Source organism: Haemaphysalis longicornis, unplaced genomic scaffold, assembly GCF_048455015.1.
Source record: "Haemaphysalis longicornis isolate Haplotype H1 unplaced genomic scaffold, Haemaphysalis longicornis Haplotype H1 scaffold_3, whole genome shotgun sequence".
NCBI lineage: Eukaryota > Metazoa > Arthropoda > Arachnida > Ixodida > Ixodidae > Haemaphysalis > Haemaphysalis longicornis.
The window spans coordinates 119,149,578-119,176,176 of NW_027526335.1; the positions used below are offsets into that span (position 1 = coordinate 119,149,578).

The window sequence follows — 26,599 nt, forward strand, 5'->3', positions numbered from 1 at the left end:
GCGCCGCCGATGACTTCAAATGCGATGTGGTCCTGGCGCATTTAGAGCTTTTCTAGCAGTGCAAGACTCAGAGATATACGGGGGGTGGGGGAATCTTTAGGCAATGAAAACAGTAAAAAAACAAGTATTAGCTAACCTGTACACCCATTTCCTGTTTACAAAAATATGTAGCCTAAACTGCTGCTCACGATGGGGCTAATGGAAAAAGGGCTAGCTTCATTTTTATACGCTCTTCATTGACGACGCAGAGTGCAGCACCTGGAAAATTTATTTATGCAAAATAACGCCATCAAGGCACCCTCCTTAGCGTGTTATTGAAGCCAGAGATGAAAACGCTTACTTTCACGCCATGCCAGTTGAGTCACAATCCGGGATGGTTGCATCTTTAAATTAGAATAGAAATTCTAGGTGCTGACAAGCCTTACGGCTTTAGTTCATTGCATTGAGCCTGCGCCCACCAAAGTACAAATTGCATAGGCCACGAAGCCGGCCCAGCGCTCCGAGATTCAGCGTCTTGCGTATAAAGATTGGTTGCTTTCGCAGCGCCACACACCTCTGTGTCGACGAGTTCTACGCAGGCTGTTGATCTAATCGGCACTTAAAGCATCATGTTCGTGCTCCCGCGCGAACACAACGCAACATTTTTCTGCTGCGGAGAACGAGGACGTGTGTTTTTGTGTTTAATTCCCGGCCGCGACGGCCGCTTTTCTGGTGGAGTCGAAAAGCAAAAACGCCCATGTGTACGAGAATTCCGGGCAATAAAGATTCCAAGGTGGTCGAAATTAATCCGGAGCCTTCCACTACGACACGCCTCATCGCCTGCGTTGCGTGCGCGCGTTAAACGCGACAATAAATCAAATAACACAACATTCTATCATTGTGAGGCATGCGTGCACACCACACTGCCAACGGATAGGTATATACCTTTCAGTTGTTAGCAGAGAAATGCGCCGCCTTCTTGCTCGATTCCTGGCCAATCTCCCGCGTGGGTATGCGCCATAAGACATGGAAGAACAACAACACACTGCCTCTGGAGCAGTACTGGTTAAACTTGCTTAGCCATTTCTTGCTTGTGTGCCTCTCAAATGACAAGGTCGTCGTTTCGTGAAAACTGTACGCCAGAGGACGCATTCTTGCTTCAGAGCTCACTGCCACTTTGCACGTTCATCCAGACGGGCTGCCATATCTAACAACAGCCTTCTCGTTTGCCCCGATATCTCGATAGAGGCTCGCTCTCTAACCTCCAGTCGTTTGTGATGGTAATTCCCTGCCTAAAAGTCATCGGCCGGAGTGTTATCAGGGGCTGGTGTGTTCTATGCATTTAACTCCACCCTCAGTACGGAGAAAAATCTATTTATTACTTCTTGGTTACAATTTCACTAGGTTGTCAGTGTTTTAAGGCGTATACTGCCTAAAACATTCCGCACAGCGGATCAATTTTTGTAAATGCTGGAGTACGTAAAGGGACACCGAATTCAAAATACAAGTTGCTTTAGATCGATAGATTAGTCCACCGATGACATGAATGTACGACTCTTATGTGTAGACTGTTTTAAAATCAGGTACAAAATAGCGAGATTAGGAAGACTGGTGCCGCAGCCACTGGCCATACCGCGCAACTTGCACCACAAGGGCTGAAACCGTCTGGGTTCGCAAGGGCTTTCCTCGCTGCGGCTGGATGGCGCTACGCCTCCATACTTGGGACAGCGGTACCGCTTTTCGAGGAACCGTGCGAGATACGCAAGAGCGGTTGGTTCGACGCTAACATTCGCGGGGCCTAAAAAAACAATATGTTTTAAACCAAAGCTTTCTAGCTCTACCAGCCAGCAGTTCTTTCGTGACGTGCAGGACAACAAACTCCCAACGTGGCAGGGGTGGCGGCGGGGGCAGGCGAGGGGCGGGGGCTTTCACTCACGGAGCACACTAGAGATGGTGCGGTGAATTTACCCAGCGTTCCTTGCACGGAAGTGCAAGCTCGCCGGCGGCAGCGTCGGCGGTACGGCTTTGTCGTCTGCTACACCGATGGTTGTTTTGGGCCTTTCGCACGGCTTGATTAACTTGTTCGACAGCACCTCCAGCATAACCCGCACCAGACGGAATTAAAAGGTCGTACGGCAAACATACGTTAATGATTGGTTTGCAGGGCGGGAAAACAAAATGTACAAACAACACACAGACATCTGGCCGCTAGAGAAACACTACCTGTTGCCCACTGCTTGCCACGAATGGGACTCCGATTTCTAGACTGATGAATACCAATTCGGCTGTGTTTTCAGAGGTATTACCAAAGGCGAAAGTAGCAACTGGTTCTGATAAATACCGATTATAACCGTTCCCTCAGCTTTCTCGCAATTATGAAACTTACTAAACGAACTAGTTTAAATCGGTATAAATGTGAATCACTAAGTTGACATCCCGAATTGCTTCGGTGTCTGCGCTTGTGTCACGCGGTGGGGTACGTAGCCGCAGCCTAGCACATCAGGATGAAGAGGTTCCGCTATCTCACCCTTCGAAAGACGCTCCTCTGCGTTTTCTTTCTTCCGACTCACGACCGGGCTACAGCGGCAATGTCCGCCGTTCTAGCCCGGCCATGGCCGGCCCTGCTGCTGCGTTCGCGACGCCGCCCCCACGAATTCCAGGTAACGGCTGGCAGAATCTCTGGTTTAATTCTTTCTAGAGCCACGTTTGTGAATTCAAGTGACGTCGAATGGGCAATTGCTGTGGGTGTCGTTTAAAGCTTTGCTTTCCAACCACCTTCACAGCGTGGATTGGAGCCAATTTTTTTCCTTCAATAAAGCGTCAGTACTGATCGTGGGGTTTCATAAAGGAACATTTTGCTGAGTGGTCTGGGGCTTCAAGGGACGTGAAAGCATGACGGATTTCACCGAAACTGACCCCACCGCTCTGTACGTGTGGGGTTGTATTCGGTTTTCTTCTACACTGTTAAATATTACCGCTATCTCGCTTGCTTCGGGTTTATCCTGAGGCAAACAGCGGGTGCGGTTGCTGTATGGGTGACTTTTGATCAGCGTTTTCTTGGTGATTTCTAGCAACTAGGGCATCTTTCGACACCTAATTAACCCTAAAACTGATATAGGAAGGTCAGACTTTCGTTTGAAACGAACTTGCTAGTTGCCTTCAGCGTCCGTTTAACAGGACATTCTCCAAAAGGAGATCCACATCCGGCTCGTTAACGCTGACGCGAAGGCCCACGTGCTCAAAATCATTTGTTCCAATAGAGGGCGTGTTCAAGCGTACCAATGCTTCTTGAAGGTCCCGTCACTCACTAGTATGCTCTGAACAAACGCTAAGTAAACGGTTGTAGTTTCTGGGCAACAATACAGGAAGCAGTCCTAGCTGTCGTAGTGTACGATTCGCCGCAGGTACCTGCTAGTCAACGTTACTCCAAAACGAAACCTCCGTAGTAAAGTCTCTTCTCTTCTGCGAAGGGCGGAGTGAGTCAGAATCTTCGCTTTGGATAGAGCCTGTAAAGCCGTTCGTCCCTTTTTGTTGGCCAGACAAACGCAAGGCGACAGCCTGCGCAAAGGTTCAGCTGGGCATTGCAGTGGTGTCCTGTGTTTTAAAGAAACGCTTTCTAGCTCTACCAGCCAACGTTTCTTTCCTGGAGCGCAGGACAACGAACTCCCAACGCGGCATAGGCGGCAGCGGGGGGAGGACGGGAGCGGGGGGTTTCACTCACGGAGCACACTAGAGATAGCGCGGCGAATTTACCCACAGTTCCCCGCGCGAAAGTGCCTGCTCGAGGGGGGTGGCATCGGCGGTGCGGCTTTGTCGTCTGTGAGCGACGGTTGTTTTGGGCCTGTTTTTGTGCAGCTTCGCGTCCGATGCGCGGTGCCTTCGCACGGCTTGATTTACTTATTCGACACCACCTGCGGGGTAACCCGGACCCGACGGAAATAAGTGGGCGTACTGCAAAGATACGTTCAAGATTGGCTTGCAGGGCGGGAAAACAAAATGTAGAGACCACATACAGACATCGGGCCGTAACAGAAACGCTACCTTTTGCGCACTGCTTGCTAGGAATGGGACTCCGCTTTTTTAAATTGGTCAATACCAATTCGATTGTGTTTTGATTCCGCGGCTAGGAAGGGGAAGGGCGCTTATTGGCGCGAACCCCAGCTAACGCCTGGCAAAATGTCAGGTTTCATTCTTTGTAGGGCCGCGTGTGGGAATTCAAGTGACGTCACATGGTCAGTTGTTGTGGTGTCGTTTACAGCTTTGCTTTCCAACCACCTTCACAGCGTGGATTGGAGCCAACGTTTTTGATTTTTTGGTTAAAACAATGGTTTTGACGCGTATTTTACCAGTGGAGCTGTCTTACAAGCCGTAAGTTCGCCGTTGCAGAAAAAATACCCGCCCCCGACGGAATTAAGAGGTCGCACGGCAAACATACGTTAAGGGTGTGTTTGGAGGGCGAGAAAACAAAATGTACAAACCACATACAGACAACTGGCCTCTAGATAAACGCTACCTTTAGCGCACGGCATGCCATGAATAGGACTCTGATTTAAAAATTGGTGAATACCATATCGGGTGTGTTTTAGGAGGTTTTACAAAAGGCGAAAGTAGCAACTGGTTCTAGTAAATAGCGATTATAAAAGTTCCCTCGGCTTTCTCGCAATTCTCAAACTTCCTAAACTAACCAGTATAATCGGTATGAATGGGAAGCACTAAGCTCACATCCCCGAATTGTTTCGCTGCCTGCGCTTCTGTCAAGTGGTGCCGCCCCGAGCTAGCACATCAGGGTGGCGAGGTTCCGCTGTCTCACCTTTCGAAAGACGCTCCTCTCCGTTTTCTTCTCCCGAATCACGGCCGGGCTACAGCGACGGCGTCCGCCGCTCTACCCCGGCCATGGCCGACCCTGCTGCTGGGTTCGGGACGCCGCCCCCGTCAATCGCAGGCAATGGCTGGCAGAATCTTTGGTTTCGCTCTTTGTAGAGCCACGTTTGTGAATTCAAGTGACGTCACTTGGGCAAGTGTTGTGGGTGTCGTTTACAGCTTTGCTTTCCAACCACCTTAACAGCGTGGATTGGCGCCAACTTTTTTTATGGGTATAACCAAAATTTTTACATCCTGGTGGGTCCACTGTGCTTCTGAATGCGACTACTGGTAATCGGCGATGCCACAGTTAATTGGTATGCACTGCAATTAGTACAAATTACAGCCATAATACTGTCGAAGAGGTACCCAATCCATCTACAGTGAAGCGCGACTCATCTACAGACTACCGAAAATTTCTATAGTATATTTTGTCATTAAACTCAATTAATTATGCCAGAAGGGCGTTGCGAACCAGTTTTTTTCTTTAGCGCATTGAATATTTCTAATATTTTTACAAGGAACCTGTCTTTTTTACCACTTTATTGCTCCTCTTTTTCCTTGTCGTTTTAAGTCTAGGTGCGCTTGTTTACCCCAAGTCTCATCACGCCGGTTAATGGGCTTTTTAAATAAAAGAACAGTCCTGCTAATGGTATGTCTCAAATCTAAAAGAAGCTTCTGTTGCGCTAAACAATGTTGACGTGCATGAACCTCGACACGCGCACTGGTAGTTAGTACAGCTTTATAGACCTACATATACTCCATAATATATATGTTAATACAGAATTTTACAAATTTATTACCCTTTATTGCAGACATATGTTAAGTAAGAAATTTGTTTGAGAGACAAATGATCTGCTTAAGCTGAAATTGCAGCGGATAAAGAGACGCTGGCATAGTGACGCCAAAAAACCGGTGGCGCAAAACGTGGTGACGGAAAACTGACGATATAAGACCCACCTTGTTCGCCAAGAAATGCTTCGTATCTACAATTACTTGAAATGTTTATACGAAATTGTGCGGCTTCTCGGCAAATAACAGTGTTTTTCACATGTCATTACTTTAGCGCCATTTATTGTAATATAAATTTTTTTCGCGCAGCCTATCTTGAGAGCGCACGCCTGTTTTGTGCACCCTTCCATATTTAGTGCGTTATTAGTCTAGCTGGTTCGAGAGCCACGCAAACGGTTTCATAGCAATATATCGTAAGTCTTGAGAGCACACGCCTGCTTTGTGCCCCCTTCTATATTTAGTGCGTTAGTAGTCTAGCTGGTTCGAGAGCCACGCAAACGATTTCATAGCAATGTATCGTAAGTCAATTGTTGAAAAGAAATTTCACAAACACTATTTTGAATTTTGGAAAGTGTTTCTACGCTGCTTACGACCAAGACAGCTCATTGCTATCTGCGTAATATCATTTTCGTGCAGGGATTTTACTAGGTTTCTCAGTTGTCGGAATTTTGAGCAAGAGCGCTGGGGATGCATAATAATATGGATAGGGATGACCCTGTGCCTAAACTGAACGAACACATAAGGTGCCCGCATCTCACGCGACCGTGATTCTGGTTTAGAATGAAGTGGAGTAAAATTCGGCCTTACCCGCCGCGTTGGCTTAGTGGCTAAGGCGTTGCCCTGCTGAGCACGAGGTCGCGGGTTCGATTCCCGGCCACGGCATCCGCTTTTCTGATGGAGGCGAAAAGCAAAAACGCCCGTATGTACGAGATTTCGGCGCACGTACGTTAAAGATCCCCAGGTGGTCAAAATTAATCCGGAAACCTCCACTACGGCGGGCCTCATGGCCTGCGTTGCGTCGGAGTGTTAAACCCTAGAATCAATCAAAATTCGGCCTTATAAGGTGCATAGCATTTCTTGTCTTTTGGGTTTAGTTTGGTGTGGCGTTGAAAATAAGGTTTATGTGATCACTTGTGCACAAAGGTAGTCTCGTTTTACAACGTCAATGAGGTGGTATCGGCTGAGGTATGATAGACAAAATCGATTTAAGGCAACTTCCAAGTCACTCACGCTATTTGCGTGAGTGTTTTTCTTTCCTTTTTTTATTTTTGTTTTTTTCTTAGACGGTTATTTCTTTTGTTTTTATTAGTGGCCTCAAGCTGATTTTTTTTTGTTCGTTACTGCTGGACAGGATATAACCGACGTCGCAGCCAGGCTTCAGCATATTCTTGCGAAAGAAGGTGTGCGTTTTGCGCATTTTTTCTAACTATCTTGCGCGTTTCTTCTAACTGGAATGCTCAAGGTCAGTGCGATATTCTCGCTTTACAGCGAGGACGCTACCGAGACGAAAAGAAGAGGGTACGCAGACAGTGATTACAGAAACTGCAACAGACAAGTTCAGCGGGACTCCCGTACATTCTTATCATGTATTTTCCGTACGTCAGCTATTTCCTTTTAGTTTCCTCGCTAGCTCTGCTGGTCTTCGACCGGACTTGCAGCTTTCGACGGCTTCTTCGTTCTGTTAGCGTCTGCGAGGATTGCGTCTGCGAGGATTGCGTATGCAAAAATGCCTAGCGTGCAGTTGGCAATCAACCAGTATGTACTGCGTACAGGGCGAAGAAGGTGGTAGGATCCACACAATTGTGCTGTAATTCACGCTGATTGTTCTTAATTGTCCTTCTAGCAGTCAACACAGTCAACAGTATTGGGACGCAGCACAGTGGCAGTCGTGAAGTGCAGAAAGATCCTGGCGCCTCAGGCCAGTGTTGCTTGGTTTAGGAGCAAAGCAGTGAGTTGTACTGAACTTACCATGGTGATTTATATAAAACTGATTTGTTTCTACCTTTCTTTGTGCTGCTGAGATTTGAAGGCCATCATATTGTTGAAAGAAGATAGTGGTAACAGTAAAACTGCGAAGTTAATTAGTTCCTTTATATTTCTTCTTCAACAAAGGCGACATAATGCGGCAGTGCTAGCATTTTGCAATGAGTTCCGTGCATAACATATTGTTTTGAGGCACTTGCGGATTACAGTTTTGCAACAAGATCTTAGGGTCTCAATCAGAGGACATCTTATAGGACCACTGCAAAAATATGACACGCAATCAAGTCTGCTGTATGTTCCGCAGAAGTGTGGTGTGTTACCACCGTTTATCTGTGAACGATTGATACAAAATAAAAAATAAGGTTTACTGATTTCGGACAATAATGTATTATTTATTATTCTTTATAGGTTTTGAATCTCTGCCGCATGACATACACTCCCAAATGACTCCTGCATTTTGGCCGATACGCGTATTGCCAACAGTGCATATGTTTTTAAATATGTCAGCATTGAAGAAAATTTCAGAAAGCATTATTTTATCTGCACCGTTCCGGTTCCTTCACGAACACAACCTTCATTCATTTTTTGAGCTCATCCCTAAATCGGGTCCTTCGTCATCCCCTATTGAGTTTACGGTTTATTGGCAGCCACTCTAAATAAACAGACGGTCACGCTCTTGTCCCTGATCTGCAAGACGTGACATCGCTCAGTTACTAAGGATTATTTCCAGAAGCTTCCCGCATAAATTTGGAGTCAATTAGTGTTTTTTTAATCAGTTGTTTTCTCAGAAGTGGTTGACCTTTTGTGAGCCGGCAGCTGCCAAGGACGGTGGATTTTCCACCTATAGACGGTATTCGTTGAAAAGTTTAGCGGTCAATTTCTTCGCTTTGCAACACTGTAAACGGGCACAGACATGGCCCATGCGCCACGGACACGGCGCAGCCTGGGCCCACTGCGGCCGCACGCCGAAGAAAAAAAAGAGACCGGCGTGCGTCATCTGCTCCATTCCAATCCGATTCTAAACTGTGGCGCCAACAGAGATGTTATTAATCGCACTCACAGTGAACTCGACGCAATACTTTGTGTTCGGCGAAGAGTTCGTAACTGGAAACACAGTCATGTGTTTCACAGTCGTGCCTAGAACGGACAAGTGCCGCCATCCCGCGGAGCCCGACGTAACGAGTGACGGCGCACCACGGCCTCCGCGATCGGCAGCCGATCGCGGAGGCCGTGGGCGCACTCACACGGTTGCATGGAGGAGAAGAGGGGTGCCTGATCTGCGGGCCGTGCGCACAACGTCGCCTAGCAACAGACGCTTGGCCACAATTTGGCGGCGCACACTTGGTTGCCTGCATGCATTCCACGCTATTGAATACCGAGGATAGAGTGTAAAATAGTTCTTTCATGTTGTAAGTTTTGGTTCGCTCTGTTTTTGCTCTCACGCATTCATACATTTGTCCTACTTACGAGCCGCTATAACGTAGCTATATACATTCAGTCCTCAATGTTCCTCAGCTTCACGAATGAACGCCAGTTTGATGGATGTTTTCGTTTCCTACGTTAATAAAATCATACGATAGCCTCAGCAATGAGCCTCACTATGACATTTTGCACATTTCAAATATTTTTCAAAATATCCTGAAGGCACCTGAAAGCGCATATATTTAAAATGACAAAAATGTGTAAAATATGTCCCTGCAATCTGAAGTTGCGCTGGCAGCAGGCAAAACTCCTTAAACATACCATACAGAAACATACGTGGGAGGTAATGTTATGATTCTGGCGTCAAGGTATTTGTACTACTTAAGTAAGGCACGTAATAATAACGTAAAGTCTTCATGAATTTAAATTTTTTAGAGACAAGGGAGACCTTTTTACAAGCTGTGCAAAGTAAAGTAGATCCCAAGAAAACATATTTCCGGATTAGGCAGCACGTTTTGTTTATATGCTGTGTGTTATTAGGATTTCGGAAACGGAGCACTGCCACCTAGCCCGACTGACTCAGATATATATTGTCGCCGTCGTGGTAGCTGGTCTTTTGTTAGCGTTGTTGGGTCTTGCCCGCCTGTATGTCCCACGACAATATAAAGTGTCAGCAACAATCTGTGCAAAATAGTAAAGCCCAATCCAAGGGCGCCGTGTTGCGATTGGGATTCACTCGGGTGCCACTTCATCTTCTTACCACAGCCACAATAATCATCATGTCATACCTCATCTGCTTCTCGGGAGCATCCTGTCACGCATCCTGCCCGGCAGAGAAGAAGGAAATGGGTGCACGCTTCAGAAAAAAACCTTTATCATAAAGGAAAGACACGAAACAGAGCAAAGAAAAACACACAACGCGAACACACTACAAAACTCTCCTAAACCTAAACAACGTCCTTGCAAGATATGGCATTACAGGTGAGGCTTACGAAGGTCATGCGTTTTGACTTGAGGAAATCGCCGGGCGCCGCGAAGAGCTGGTACCCGCGTGCTGTTGTCGTGTTGTTGGCCGACTAGCGTAGTGATCCTGGGATTCCGGAGGACCTTGCCGTTACCAGGGCCTTTGTAGCACATGACAACGGTTAAATGCCGCTGACCGAAGAGGTGTGCCCGTCGCTGCTGGAGCCGCCAAGACGTGGGTTGGCGGAACGTTGGGAGGCTGAAGCCGATGCGTCGTCGGCCCGCTGCCGCCCAGGCTTGTGTAGCGACGTCGGTTCCTCGGGTCACGTCACCCTTGGCTTGTCTGTTCCGGAGCCTGGTCCCCTCGCACCGCACCTTCTCCTTTGGCGTCGTTGCGGTGATTGTCCTTGACTGGACAAAATACAAGCTTGTTTTATTCGAATTATTTCGTGTTTTATGCGCCCCCAACACTTGTCCGGAAGCAAATGATGCTTTATTCACTGAGAAATTAATCATTTTAAGTTGAACTTTTGATTCCAAATGGTGTCGTTTTGTGATGCCTGCAAAAACATCTGTGGAACCGCTCTCCAGCCGATATCGGAGCCTCGTTTACCGTTAGTCAACCTGTACTGCTCCACCATATCGCAGCGGGCCGTCTTTTACCTTTGTTTTTGACGGTATTCGGGCCGGGGTTGTTTTTGTCAGGGTAAAAAATAACTGTTTCGCGAAATATGGTGTTCGCTCGACAAATGTTGTCACGTAATTCACCGTCGATCACGCCAATCGGCCAGTGTCATCTGAGACAGCCCGAAAGCGCCGTACTGGTGTGCAGCTCAAACCAGCATAGTGCGCGCAGTGCCAACAGCATGTACGCATCGGTACTTCTAAGTTTACGTGTACTTTTGTAACTTGCACTGTTTACCCACCATCCTTACTGCTATAAAAATAATGTGCTCTAAATATAAGCTAAAATGCGTCGTTCGGCAAGCTTGTAAGCCCTGCCTTATTTGCGTTTGCTTTTGCCGGCCTCAGCCAATTGCATAGCTTGCACATACGACTTATACATTTTATAGGTTCTGTTTTACAGCATGCATTACAACATTCATATTGCCGTCTGCTGCTTGGAATTTGAATTGGGCTGACGCGCTTGTCACGCTGCTTCTCTGCAGCTTGTATCGTCGGCCCTGTGACATACAAACGACAACATAAATAAGGATACCTCACCTCACATCTGTTGCGGGAAATGAGATGGGGGTCGCAAGGCCATTCCCTGTTTTCCTAGTTATATAGCTTATTTCAGCGAAGTTTATACTAACGTGGTGCCAGTATGATTTTAACGAGGCAATCTTTCGAATGAACCAAACATGTGTTTTGTCTGCATGGCCCCTTAAAGGGGTCCTGAAATACCTTCCGCCGATGCATGGATGTACATGCACCCAAATAAAGCAATGTATTTGCAATCTCTTCCCGCAAGAATGTTGTTAAAGCGATGAGTATTAGCTGAGAAATCGTAAATCAAAAGCCGCGCATTATCGTCGCTCCGAGTTTCCTCCTCCTTTCGACTTACTCTCCGCTGTTGACGGCGCGCGAGCCTTGCCTCCCATGATGCTGCGCTCCGCAGCGGTGACGTACTTCCGCTGTTGCGCTGCTCAGACCGTCGTCTGCTACGGGCAAGCTTTGTTGACACCATGAATCCCGCACGCACTCCGCTCAAGGCTGGAAAAGCGAACGAAAAATCTGGCCGCATGTATGCGGCGGCCTGACCTTGCCCTTTCGCGGTGTACGTTGCTGGCGGCACATGTCTTTTTATCAGCGGAGAACTCGCAGCCGCACGGGGAGGGTCGTGCGCTCGTTCCCTTGATGCACCGCGCACTGTTTATCCAAAAAGCGCCGTATCAGATGTGGCCCCGCTGGTGCCGGGTCTTATTTTGCGGCGGTGGTAATTCCTGCCGGCGCAATGTGAAAAAGACATTTTGAACCGATACAGAACCCGTGCACAAAACGCTTCAATCATGTTACCAGTTCAGCTTGGGGCGACGCGTGGTGGAGAGCGGCAACGCTGGCAAAACATTCTCCGCCGCGGCTCTGAGCTTTCTAGCGCTGGAGCGAGCGCCATTTCTTTGACAATCTCAAACATCGGTTGCCTTGGCAACAAGGCACAAACCGCTCCAGAAGTCAGTTACGGTTCCGTGATCCCGGTTCAGCTTGGGGCCCCACCTCGCGACATGTGGGCACTGCAGGCGTACCACCCACTCCTATTGGGAAGTGCGAGATGCGTTTGGCATTACAGGAGGCGATGGTGTGTGTGTTGTGGACGCCTTTGTTTCGCGATGAAATGCGACGTTGTGCTTCTGCGGGTGGATAGTTCTTCCCATGGTCTGGATAATCTTTCTCGAGCGACGTACGAGTCCACCTCGCATGGGGTATGTGCACTGTGCGTGGCTAAAAGCCATCGGCTTGTGCGCCAGAGGTAAGTGCCTTGCTGTTCGTCCCCGCAAACCGCGCGCGAGGTGAGTACCGAATTTACGACGGGCAGGAGGCAACCCATCCTCTGTCAATCGTGGTTCAGACTTTCAACGCATGTTGTGACGTTGTATTCGTTAGAAACGCATCTCTGGATTGTTTTGAAGCTGAATTTAATGTATGCGTCAAACCCGGGCATTCAGCTCAGGGCGTTCTCTGCGATTGCACGAAAGAAGTGCCACGGGGCTTGAACGCTTTCTTTATGGAACGTACTCAGGTAAGAGAATATCCATGTCGTGTTATGGCCGTGTTGCATTCAATACAAACGGTTAAGCGTTTGTTTTACACTTGTTTCGTTTGTCGTAAAATGCCCAAGCACTCCGGCACTCCGCTGGCAGATCAGCCGGCGAGCCGACGCTGAGCAGACTACTCATCTCTTTGCCGGAAGTGCGTGAAAAAGCCGCCCAATAGCAGGATGTCTAGCTCATGACGAACATCTGGGAATCGATGATGTAGACATGTGAAGATGGCGGCGTCCAAAAACACGAAGGAAAGGGTGAGAAAAAAACGACAAACTTTGCAACAAAAGTGTGAGCTTTCCGCTGCGCGTAAAAGAGTAATACTTGGCACAGAGGACGTTGACGACCCAATCTAACGGTTGCGCTAGTTCATTTAGTGTGCTCAAAATGCCTTTCAGGGCCCCTTTAAGTGTACTACGGTGTAACATAGCAACCGCAAGAAATTTTGTTGCAATTTGAAACATTCCTGTAATTGTCAACAGGAACAAAGAAACTACGCCCATATCAAGATAGACATAATAAAATTCCACATAACGAAAGCACAGTTGTGTTTCCTGCAATATGCAAGGTGACCTCTTTGCTATGCGAACGGGCAGGTTATGCCCAGTAACTTCCAGTAATACGATGTTCGTGAAATCTGCGAAAATTTAGGTTTGGCTAAACTGAAGTATTTCTCGTTTTGGCGGCACTTACGGCCCTCAAGCATTGGCAAAAACATCAAAAGAAACACAACCACCAGAAAAGAAGGATAGTGATTGTAATCAGTAGAGACCGGATATTAGGCAAATTCCCCTTTTAATTTCTTCCAAACCTATCGCCCGACTGTGATATATGAGCATGATTTATAGGCTAAAATATGTCTGTAAGGCGTTTTAATAGCGCCTATAAATGCCTATTCTGCCGTCTGTGGTAAAATGCCTATAAATGCCCATTTTCAAATTTGGCGACTACATAAACACTATTTCGCCTCAAGTTTCGAATTCAAATGCAGTTTGAGATAGTTATTTATCTTACCCGGCAACAGTACTCATCTCTATATATACGGGCTTCAACCTAGTCTTCTAGTTAAACCTACTCTCGCCAAACTGCTGCTATCATCAGTGAAATCCTACGCTCTCTCTCAGTGACAAGAGGCACAAGTTTCAATGAACGTCTGGAGGTGGCGCTTGTTTGCTATTTTTTCTACAATTTTACAGTGATTCCTATACTACGTTCCACGTTTTCTCCAAAGAGGTTTCTTCAGACATGTGCAGTCGCATCCTCGTTTTTGGAGGCATACTAAAATCCAACTCTATTTTCTACTCAACGGTTGAGGATCCAACGCGCCTTGTTTAACCGATCACTGTTATATTGAAACGCGAACGGCGAAACGTTACTCGCTATTGCATTTCCTTACAGCATAAAATCACAGTGCCGACGGGCTCTAAGATGCGCTTTTTATTAAAAAATCGGTTCGGGTCATAAACACCACTTTGAAAATGGCCTTCACTTGTGTGGAAGTGTATTTGGCAGGGTTGGCACGCCTTGCCTTGACAATATGGAATATTGTTGTATTATTCGAATGAATGAATGAATGAAATCGTTTTTGACAACAACAGGTGCAGTTGTTGGGGCTCCCGCCCGAAAATAGTCACAGATGTACTTAACAGCCCTCTTGTGAAAACATGCTATGTTTCTTAATAAACCGTCGTCTCTCTTGCGTTTATTATTTTTGTCTGTGTTTCGTCGCAACTTAATTGCTTCAGGCAGACTTAAAGTGGCGGTTTTTTACACCATTATCCCTAGCTTTCAAGTAATATATTTCGTGCCTGTTTTACTATATGCGGGATGCGTGAGCAAGCGGAAGTGAATATTGGACAACAATGTGAGCAGTGCGCTTGCTTAATTAAGCCAACAGGTCGTCTCCAGTTATAGGACGATAGAACGGCTATATTTAATGCCATTGTAAACAATATGTGTATTGTTTTCGTGTAATGCATGCAGGTCGCGCACGTCTTCCTTCAAAATTTTTTGCCTTTATGTAAAGATTTTTGGCGCGAATATTTACGACGCTGGAGGCCAAAAACGGTGTTTCGGTTGCCAGTTTTTGGCGCCTAAAACGCGCTTTTAACGCCTAAAAACTCCGCGTTTAGTACTCAGCTTATTTTTTAATATTATACTCAAGTAACAATAAATTACCGAAGTGAGTCGTTCATCGAAGCCACTGGTATAGGTTTTGAGATATGCCGAACACACGCCTTGTTAATAACTTTTCGGGAATTAATCTCATTACTAGTAGACTATGCCAGTTTGCGGTGTATAAAAGTGTCATTTGTAATGTAAGCGCACCGTGTCAGTTCGACACACATCAGCTGAAGGGACTTTTTTTCCATGAAGGATAACGTTAGTGTGGCAAGATAACTTGTACGAGAAGTACTTGCTGAAATTTTCGGTACTGCCAACTACAATTATTCCCTTACGTTGAATAATTCATTTGCTGCTAAGGCGTTGTTCTAAATGTTGCATATTACAGCTGCTTTACGAGGATATCGAGGCAACGTAGGTTAATCACAAACGTTACCTCCTTCAGTGCAAAAGTGCGAGGCATGTATGTGGTGTAGAAGAGTACAACGTTGTAAAAGCTCGAGTCGGCTTTGCTTTCATACGACAACGGGACGGGGAAGAAACGACGTGTTTTGGAAGACCTGCGATGCCCCTAGGGAATTTAAACACTAATTATCTGGCGACATAACAACACTTTCTATGCAACTCTTGTACACTTTACCACTCGGTTTTCCCCGGTGCTTAAATTTTTAGGTGCCCGGAAGGTTACTTTGCGTGTATTAGTTTGTTTTTTTATAAAGAAACAACGTCCACCTGGGCAATCAGGTGCGCTGTAGTGTTGGGCTCCGGAATGTTCCGACAACCTTGGGATCTGTCACCTTTGATTGAAATCTAGTACGCCCAGGTGATTCGTTTTTCGCATCTGACAAACATCTGGAACGACCTCTACACACACGCCAGAAGTTGTTGCCGTACAGACAGATAATTTCGAGAGTGAGCAGCGCGAGACAATAACTCGAGGGTAACAGAATGCTTCGCTCGGTAAACGGCGTTTTACACCTAGCGGCTGGACCACTGATTGAAACTGATATATTGTACGTCGTGAGTGTGTCCTTCGTTCCAGTCTACCCTAAGAGCTTGGAAGTGTGAGTTATAGTTGACCGTCCTCCTGTACCGCCACTGTTCTGGCATCCTGTGAGATCTTTGGAGCAGGCCATCTCAGCTGGTCTTGCTATATATATTATCCCCGTTTCCACAAATCTTCGGAAGAGATGCTTGCTCAATGTATTTTTTGTTTAGAAATTTAGCAATTTGGTTCTTTTTGCGCCCGGAAGCGACACCTGGGCTTTGAGACGTGCCCAAGTGAAGGTGGCAGAATTGGTTCATACGAACTGAGGGACCGTTACGTGCTAAGAAATATCCACACCTGGACAATGTTACCTTTCGTATCCACCAGAAATACTTAGGTTTATAACGTATTTAGTACCTGTTCGAGGCTCAGATCCTGCTTAAACAAACTTATCATCGAAGATTTCATAACAATCTATTGTAGTGATTCTAGAGACGCCTTAGTGAAATGCTTACACCTAAACATGCAAACATCGCGCCCCTGAAAGTGTTTATAAAAAAGCATAACTGTAGACTAATACAGTAAGGTTGTGATTGCATAGATGTAAATAGAAAGCGAAATTTTCGCAAGGAGGCAGCCTGTGCCCGCTGTCAAGGCTTCGAGAAAAAGATTTCCGTCGCCTGGAGCTGACTATGGAAAGCCTCTTCGTCGAAACGTCTGCACCAGGCTGACGCTTCCCACCTGAACAAAAAAAAAGTTTCTATTTCTTTTGGCTCAATTTCTTGAACGCAGAGAGACATTCGTTGCCCACAAGAGAGAAGTAACGCATACCGCCCTAGACCATACTCTGGTCACCTTCTCCGTTACAACCTCATTACTCGATACCGTGGACCTTGTAATCTCTGTTCTTTTTCTGCCACGTTCGCATTAGGTAAGGGAGCGCCAATCATCACTATACCTACCCAAAATGCTAACTCTTACGAGCCGTGAGCGACCTGATAACAAAGTCGTGTCCTCGGACCAAGCGAACACCAGTGAAGAGGGCCAGGAAGAGTTAAGAGGCCACGGCATCGCAGACCAAAGAAGACACCACCTTTGAATGCCCAAGCAACACTACCAAAGCATGGCAGTGAACATTTATTCCTCCTTCTTCTCCTTCTCTTCCTCCTTTTGCTCCTTCAGTAAGGCGGCGAGAAGGACAGTGTCTTGTAACGGAAGTTTCAGAAATCCCACATCTTCAAGAAGTAGTACCCAATTCTGGTGAATTTCCATCTAAATGTTACTCGCACGAAAAATAAGGAACTTGAAAATATTTAGAAACTTGAGAACTTATAAAGTTAAGTAAACGTGACGTTTTGTAAAATGAGTACCAAGCCCTCATTGTATTCCCGAGAGCACTGAAGTGTTCTCTACAGCATTTCCGGTGTGCTGTGGAAGCTCGGCAGGTAGGCTCAGTAGAGTGCGGAAAGCGACATTTTTTGCAGCATTAAGATGACTATGGCGAGCACAAACACAAATTTTAACGAGTTTTTTTTTCTTTCAAAATAATGTTTCAGGGAAGGTAAAAAGGCTAATATATCAGCGTGTATCCGTACCAATTTGGTCAAACTTGTTGGCTACTTACCTTTTACTAAGACTAGCACCAAATACCGTAAATTTTACTACTCTTAGACGCTAGCGATTGGCATTCGCAAGCTCCGCCCACATGTTTTCCGGATGCCTCGTGGCCGTGAACTAGTCAGGAATGAGCAAAATATTTTCAGAAGTAAAAAACTTAAAATTTGCTGCGCCGTCCTCGGCCCCAAGCTCCGAGGTCGCGTACCTTTGCTCATTTATTCTTTCGACGAGGAGCAGGGTATACAACAGCTGGCTTACGCTAGTGTACCTGACTTCAATCGGACGGCAGAGTGACAGGGTTTTAATTGCTATCTATTTTTCTGCCATTCCAGCGTACGGTATTTCGAAAGCCACAGCCGCCTGGTTCGGCCTAACGAAGGCCTTTCCGGGGAGGAGAGCGGTGGTGTGGAGCACTCGTTTGCGGCGTGGTGTACCCTAGGTACGTGCGGCTGAAGGTAAGCGGTTGCTTTCAAGGTATTTTACGGCTACCTACATCATCGCAGAACCATTGTATATGTGCAACACTCGGCGAATTTTTCCCATTAATTTCTCTGCCCTATTAAGCCTGCATATAGAACACTTGAAAACAAGTAATTAATAGTTTAGAGCCACCTTTTCGGCCACCTGTCAGAAATAACAAACATCTTCTTCCCATCTGTAGTTAATAGCTTTATATATTTTACCAAGTGCTGAGTGTAACATTCCTTCTAAGATGCATAATCCACGTGCCGTCGGGCTGTTTTATAACGCCAGGAGCGGCTTTTTTGTCCTACTTTCCTCGTACAAATTTTACAGAAAAAAGAAAGAAAGCAGTCACTGATACACCTGGAAACCAAAACGTGGCATAAGAAAAGAAAGGTTAACCATTAAACCAGCTCCCTTTACTGTGCTGAAACGAGGGACCAGTGAAACCCGCACAGCAACTGCACAGTTGTCAAAAGTGCTAGCAACGAAGTACGAGAAGCTAGCCTAGGCACAGAGCGGCGCCGATCTAATTAGCAAGGTTGCACGCACGCGCTGTACAGCCGAGGGCAGAAGGCCAGCCTTATGAGCGCTGATTACCAGCCACCGTAGATGCGCGGGGGCTGTCCTAAATCCTAAGCTTCTACTGTGAGCCTAGATAATCCCGTTGTGTTTTTATTGTTGATAACACTTTTGAAGACTGTACACCTGTGAAATCCGTGTGCTAAAACATCAAAATAGGAATCGTACACAGCACCAGCGTAGAACAACGCCATTGGGCTTCATAAACGGGGCTATTCGCTAAGTTTAACCTGAATTCATCAAACGTTTAGCATGATTACCACGACGGTGAGCTTTGACTGGTATCCACACACATCAGGAGATCTTCTGTTTCTCGCCAGACACTTAGTGTACGCCCTGTAACCCACGTTCTATACGTGTTATGGTTTGCAGACACAGTTGTTCGCACTCATGAATAGAATTTCGGTGAAACGTATTCAAAGGGGTTACCCGCGAGATGTGTAATCAATTTTCAGCACGTAAATTACATATAAAAGCAGCTAAGAGGCGTTTTGCCGCCCGTTTAAATGAAACCTTGTTGTATTTCACAGACATGGAACTCCCGGCGACCGAGGATGATCTCTGTGAAACAGCTGATCTACGCGAAAAATGTCTTGCAGAATTGCGACGACTGCTCGAAGGTACATTTCCGTAATGAGTTATGCCTATAAAGTGCGGCGATGGGATGCCATCCGATTTTAACGCTGTCCCCGTGGTTTTCGTTGTGCTTGTCGTTAATTTAAAGCCAGCATGCCTCCGTTTTCAGCGCTCTGCCAGGACAGGGTGTGCTGCGCTCAACATACGACTCCGCTTTTTACGGCGTTAGGGCTATCGCTTCGCCAAACTCGTGCCGTAAGACGCGATAAGATGCCCATTGGCTGATAAGCTAACTGCTCGTCCTGACACGGATGCTGTCGTTTCAAAACTGAAAATAAAAGCCCAGTAAAGTTTGGAACTTTCAAAGCCGGTTTCGCTAATTGTTCGTCTAAACCCCACAAAATGAAAACTAGGTTACGACAAAAACAACAAAGCACAACAAGAACTGGGAGCCAGCTATGGGGCCACAGAAAGGGGACACAGTAGATGCTTTTGTCAAACGCAGTTCTGGAACTGTAGTATCAACTAGTCAACAAGTTGAGACATATCCACATGGGGAAATTTGTCAAAAAGCAATATTACCAATAATTTATTACTGCAGGTCATGGGTTGTACTGTGCAAAACAATGCAAACCAGTGCTTGGGGCTCTTTTGCATGGAACATTCTGAACAAAAAAAAAACGTCGTAAGTGTCGGATTCGTACTCTGAGCAGCGTTGATTTCCAATTTCGCGCACCATTGAACTTCCCCACGCGGCAATGTGGGAATTGCGAAGAGCTGTTTACACGACTCTGCGAAAGAGTTCAAACAACTTGGCAATCATAGTTGGCTGTCTTTCTGTGATGGCTCAAACGGTTCGCAACAGACTTTCCCCCGAATGTCCGTGTAAATTTCTCCAGGGGTTCCCTCTGATCAACAATACGTTTTAGAGAGGTATACGTATACGTATTTGTGCGTATAAATACGTATACCTATAAAAACGTGTACGTATACCTATACGTATACGTATACATACACGTATTTATAGGTGTAGGTATTTTTAAATCATTTTGATAAACCTGCTTAGTGACAGTCACTTCTGTAAAATGCCCTCAGGAAGGTAGCATGCACCCGTTGGAGAATTCAGCGAAGTCGTGCTGTGCTAAAGGTCATGCGTGCGGCATCATAGCAACGTTAACGTGGACGAGCTTATGCATGACAACCTGCAGAGACGGACGCACTGGATCCGTGCCCCGAGCTTTGCAGAACAGCTGATCTATACGGCTCAGTATAACGAATTGCGTTCGAACAAGCTTCGTTTAAGTTTGTTGCGTGCTTAAAAGTGAAAATAAATGGAGAGCTCGCACATTATGGAAAGCGCTTATATCGTTTAGTTGAGAACAAGGCGTACCGAAGATCGATAACAATAGCTCAATGGCACCCTTTAAAGCTTTTCTTAAACACGGTGGAAAGAAATAAACCAGTACTGCCTAAGGAGAAGATATTTACGATCCAACATGACTCTAAGTGTTTGCGTGCCGGAATTTTGAGAGTAGCGTTTACTGAAGTGCGCATGACGCCGGAACTGGCGCTTACGTGCCTTTTGCTCGAAACTGAATACATCTACAAAGCGGTTCGGAGGAAGATTTTGTGTTCAAAGTGGTGAGCTTGTAGCCACTGCCCGCATAAAACGAACTCTTGCGACCCATTAAATTTGCGACACGTGCGACACGTGCGACACGTGCGACTTCGTACTTTGCCGCGCCCAATACACGGCAAGCTGTAAATTTTGGAACTTAAACGCACTGTATCTAAGGATTAATTTTGTTGCCAAAGAATATAAATCTTAAAATGTGATGCACATGGCTACCTAAGATTGCTAATTCCAAAATGTCAGCGGCTGAACTAAATACATAAATAAACCGACACCGATGATCGCCAAGCACCACAAATTTATGAGGCAAACTTAGAGAACGTTTCATGTATCCAATGCCAAACCGTTGGTGTGCAACTAAGTTCTCTTGCTCATTTGGCATAACCAGAGGATCATAAACCGTCTCAGGACTGGGATGGTGTGCAAAGTTCGCATTACAACACGCTTGAGCCAATTTTACTACCCGGTATGTCAAGATTCGTCACACAAAATTCTATCAGGGGAAAAGCTGGCCGATAACAAAGCCCTCTGCAAGATTTCTCTAAAAAAGGAAACACATTCTGACACGCTGAAATTGCGTATCCTGTGTATCGTTGCATGCCTAAATGGGAAACACAAAACCTGTTTCACGAAGGACTGGTAATGTAAGGACAGGCGTTAGGGCGTTCCTTAAGAAATTATTACAGTAGGCAACTACTTCGGCGCGCTGCCTCGTACTCCTGTAAAGGAATTCGTTCATTTGGCAACGCTTTCGCTATATTTATTCTTCGTTTGGGTTTGTCTGATTATATGAGCTGATTTGGTAATCTACAGACAGCGTAAGGGCGTTCCTTAAGAAATTATTACAGTAGGCAACTACTTCGGCGGGCTGCCTCGGACTCCTGTAGAGGAATTCGTCCATTGGGTAACGCTTTCGCTATATTTATTCTTCGTTTGGGTTTGTCTGATTATATGAGCTGATCCTTGCCAACTTACCTTCCCTTACGTATGGCTAGTGTGTTTATAGAGACAGTAACGAATTTATGCGAACATTACACAATATTTTTTATTGGCATTAGGTGACATTTCTTTGGCCTTTCCTGACAACGACGCCTTCCTGCTGAAGTTCCTGCGTGCACGAAAGTACAACGTAGAAGACGCCTTCACCAACGTGCAAAACTACTTCCGAATGCGAATGGAAGAGCCAGAAATCCTCGAGAACCTGATGCCATCCACGGTCCCCTATGACGTCGTGTGCAGACAAAACAAGCTTCTCGCTATATCACGCAAGCGGGATTCCCTCGGTCGAGCAGTAGCTCTCTTAAGGATAGGTAAGCCAACAGTAAAATGTAGTCGGAGTATATCTTATGAAAACTATGTTTAGCTCTTACGAAACTGTATTCACGTCTTAGCTCTCTCCGACGCTCCAAGTGAGCAGATAGATGGGGCAGAAGTTCTTTCGGTCGCACCTTATTGCTGTGCTGGCAGAATATATTTCGCTCACACTTCTTCATCGTTAAAGAATCGGAAACAAACGCATAGGCTGGGAAGTGATACTGCATGCAAGTGTTAGTCAAGATAACAAAAATTGTATGACAGCCCATGATAACGGTAAACTGAGAGCAACAGAGGAGAAATTTTGGGCAATTCAAAATGGCGACGCCAAGATGAAACGCGCCTATCAAAGATGGGCCGTTTTCTCATACATGAAAATCGCAAATTTTCCGCGTGACCATTAAGCCATGTTCATATGACAAGCTCCGCCCACTAGAGGTTCAGGTTCTGGTCTAGGTTCAGAAAAGGAGCGCTCTTTTCGATTTTAGCGTTTTACAAGTGCCCTGTTCTGTACAGGATAATTTATTTTAACGCGGGAATAAGTTTCACACAGAGCTATTCCAAAAGCACGAATGATGTGTTTTCGGGTAGCTTGGTCCTAAATCTATATTAAAATGTTTATTTCTGGATTGCGTAATTATGTTTCCACCTTCGTATTTCATACCTGGAAGAACAGAAAGGACACTGTTATGGCTTGCCTGCAAAACTAAGTTGCAGTTTAAAATAAACGACACCACAACATATTAAGGCATAACAGTTGTGAGAATATAGACCGACGTGATAACTCAATATACGCTTAGAAGAGAGCAACAAATATAAAGAGGTATAACTAGGGAACTGTTCACTTTCCACTCAACAATGTGGCATGCAAAATGTTTAGCTGCTCTTTTCACTGCCGTGTAAGGGATACACCATACAAATCTTTCACTTCAGAATGGTGCATTTCTGTTGTTTTAGGAGAGAAGTAATAGCCCTTGACGGAAGGGAAAGTGTTATTTCAAAGTACGACTGATAACGTTCGAAAATAATATCGCCACTCATCAGCGGCACAATCTCGTATTTTAGATGTGCGGCGTGTTGCTTGCGCTGACTTTTTAAGGAGCAACAAATTCAAACACCAAGAGAAAATCACCTTATCAGCGAACATGCATTCCAAAACTCATGCAATAACAGCCACCGTATGGGTGCGCAAGAGTTGGAGAATCTTAACGGTGACACCACCAAGAACCGGAAACATTGTGCCGTAAAACCACAGGTAGTTTGATAAATAGCCCGTAATTTGCGTAGTCTTTTCCGCCGTATAGATTCGACAGTTTTATTGATCACTAGAATTTACTTTGCAAGTACACTTCGCCATTGAACCAAACCTAAAGTGTGATTCGGTCCGCTGCACCCGTTTTTTTATAGAGGAGAAAAAGAAAGCGCTCAGGTTTCGAGATTTCGGCGTGTGCTTAAGATCGTTTGTTGGTGGACGTTATTTCAAGGCCCTTTATTACGGCACGCTTGATAGCGCAGCAGTAGAATAGGAAACATCTGAGTGAAAGTATAGCCCCGCGGCCTAGATTCGAGCCAGAAAACCACAGAAATTGACCTTTCTTAACTTCCTGTGGCCGCCAGAGCACTCTATAAATAAGCTGTGTGGGGAGCTTGATCTTTATTCCAGCTCAATACTTGTGACTATTGTACTCCTCAAATAGCTATCACATCTGTGGCATAACAGTGCGTGATATAAAAAAATGGTTTACTTAAAAAATTATTTAAATTTGTTTTTCAGGGGCATGGAACACAGACATTTGCAGCATTAATGAGCTTTTAAGGACCTGCGTCCTTGTCGCAGACTGGTTTCTTTTGCAAGAAGAAGCGCAAAAACGAGGTGTTGTTTATGTGCTGGACTTTAAAGGACTGGGAGCGCATCATGTCATGCAATGCACTCCCTCGGTATGTAAAAAAGCAATCAAGATTCTACAGGTGAGCAGATTTCTGTTACTGCGTATTTCACCTGTATTAATATTGTCACCATGATCAGAAGGAAATTCGAGATTCAATAAACCGTCAATCACTCGGGTAATTGATGAGCATGCCTTTAAATGGCTTGTAAGATTTAGGGATGCCTTCTGCACTAATTATTATTACAAGATATCGTTTTTTTTTGTCACGATTTGGAGCCCCTTGTCCTTTTGGCAGTGTCTTCGTCTTCCCTATGGAAATGTTCTTTACTCTACGCTTCTGCTCGTCCTGTGTTTGAGTTTTGTACGTACCAGAAATATTTGTCAGTAAATTCTTGTCAGTAACATGGCTGCATATATGATTAAATAGATCCCTACTTGTTTTCCCCAGCTATTGTAAGTGACATAGCCATTCCGAGGGTCGGAGTGTAAAACTACTCTATTAAATGGTTAATAACTATATAATTACGTACCTCAATTATGGAACAGAAATTGAAGTAATAATTACCAAAACACAACCTCACGACCATGCTGCAAGAGAAAAGAAATTTAATGGGAAGGTTGCAAGCCACATTTATTTTTTCAGAAAAAACAAATGGTTGGGCATAGACTTCACCTGCACCTGAGTCGTTTATCCCCATGTGCTGATATTTGCATGCAAAATGCAGGACTGCTACCCGGTGCGACCAAAGGCCTTCTACGTCATTAACAATTCAGCCGTTTTTGATGTCATTTTCTCAATAGCGAAAGTCTTCTTGAAGCAAAAGACGGCTGACAGGGTAAGAGGTCCTGCACCTTATAAGTTTTTATTTTTGGGATGACAAACCATTTTCTAAATATTTGGTGTGGTTGCTACTATGAAAAAGCTAATTGTTATAATAGCGAAGTATCGAATCAGGCCTCAAGAAATTTAAATTTTCCTGGCTTCGGTACAATGCAACCAGTCAGACGCTTTCCGAGAACCTAGACATGCTTTTACACCAGCCTTGCACCTCGCACCAGTGCGCCAAAATTTGGCAACGATCGACAAGAACGTATGCGGGAGGACCAATAATGTCTATTTTATATGCGGGAAACCAACACTAATACTAGCCACATTGGCGTGCAGCAACTGAATACTTTGTGCAAGCTCCCAATGAAGACTTCTATCGTCTTCACAGGTATGCTAACCTGAGCCCAGCCGTCAGTCACCCTTGAATGCTTTATTTCCGCCTACAGTACCCTTTCTGGATACATTCCATCGGTAGGATGATTACAGGTGTACTTCACGACCGAACTTTCTGTAAGCCCAGCCCTTTGCGACAGCGTACCCTTTCCCTATTCCCTCGCCTGGCTTACCCTCTACAGCAGAGCCTACAAGCACAATAATGAACTGGGTACGGCTCGTTCCCCAAAAGCTTGTGCTGTAACAGGCGTTCGAGTTTCGCATTAAAAGCAACCATGGAGCGCTAGCGTCGTGGGCAGCCTGGACGTTTTACAACGTACTTGGTCTCACCAAGGGCAGGAATATCAGATAAGCACATTTAAACCTTTCCATACAAAGCGCCCGCACCACTAATGTCGAGTGCCTTATACGTAACACGCTAAATGACTCAACATATACTCGGGCCTGTGTAGTTTTTTTGCGGAAGTCGACATCCCAAAATTCAAACTCTAATACACTAAACGCTTTGTGTTCGGTATCATAAATTTCTTGTTCTATCATTCGCGATTGATTGATTGATTGATTGATTGATTGATTGATTGATTGATTGATTGATTGATTGATTGATTGACTGATTGATTGATTGATTGATTGATTGATTGATTGATTGATTGATTGATTGATTGATTGAATGATTGATTGATTGATTGATTGATTGATTGATTGATTGATTGATTGATTGATTGATTGATTGATTGATTGATTGCTGATTGATTGATTGTGAGGTTTAACGCCCGACGCTACGCAGGCGATCAGGCCCGGCGTAGCGGATGGTTCCAGATTATTTTTATCATTTTGGGATCTTTAACGTGCTCCTAAATCTCGCACACACTTGTTTTATCATTCGCTAGTTTTGATTCAGTACGCATAATAAAAGAAATAGTAGACTACGCTTTTGTGGCGGTATGAGCCCTGATAATTTACCTTCAGTTTAGGTGAAATACAGAAAACAAAATTGACAACCCAAACCTCGTGCCACTACATTCTTAGCTATAGGATTTTGTAACTAACCCGCATTTTTTGCAATGTCCTTGGTCGTGTTGCAAATATACACACCCCTATTTTATTCATGAGATTATGGTTTTCTGAAACCAACGCTCAGTTTTCTTTTTCTTTCTTTCTTTTGTTTCGCTTTCGCAGATTCATCTGCTTGGCTACGACCTAGAGAATTTGCAAGACTTAGTCCCCCTGGACGTCATTCCCGATGAAGCAGGAGGGACATTCGAAAGTTACGACTATGACGAACTTGAAAATAACCTACTAAGCTCCAACGACTACTTCGAAGACATAAACCGCTATGGTTACGGGAAAGAAAGCACGCACTTCTAAACATTGACAAGCGTAATCAGTTGCTCTACTTGGCTGAAAAATAAATATTCCCTGAAAATGGAA

General features: G+C 45.3%; 1 protein-coding gene across 2 annotated transcripts; it reads left to right on the forward strand.

The window, feature by feature from the left end:
* Positions 1 to 17,800: 17,800 nt before the first annotated feature.
* LOC144175045 (alpha-tocopherol transfer protein-like) lies at positions 17,801 to 26,599 on the forward strand. 2 transcript variants are annotated; one of them, XM_077704082.1, is made up of 6 exons: positions 17,801 to 17,945; positions 19,065 to 19,154; positions 21,802 to 22,053; positions 23,832 to 24,025; positions 24,672 to 24,782; positions 26,348 to 26,599. In XM_077704082.1, the coding sequence occupies exons 2-6, from the start codon at positions 19,067 to 19,069 to the stop codon at positions 26,534 to 26,536; spliced, it is 834 nt and encodes a 277-aa protein (XP_077560208.1). In that variant the 5' UTR covers positions 17,801 to 17,945; positions 19,065 to 19,066; the 3' UTR covers positions 26,537 to 26,599. The 2 variants fall into 2 exon arrangements, with proteins under 2 accessions (XP_077560208.1, XP_077560209.1); XM_077704083.1 differs by having other exon boundaries at positions 17,859 to 17,929.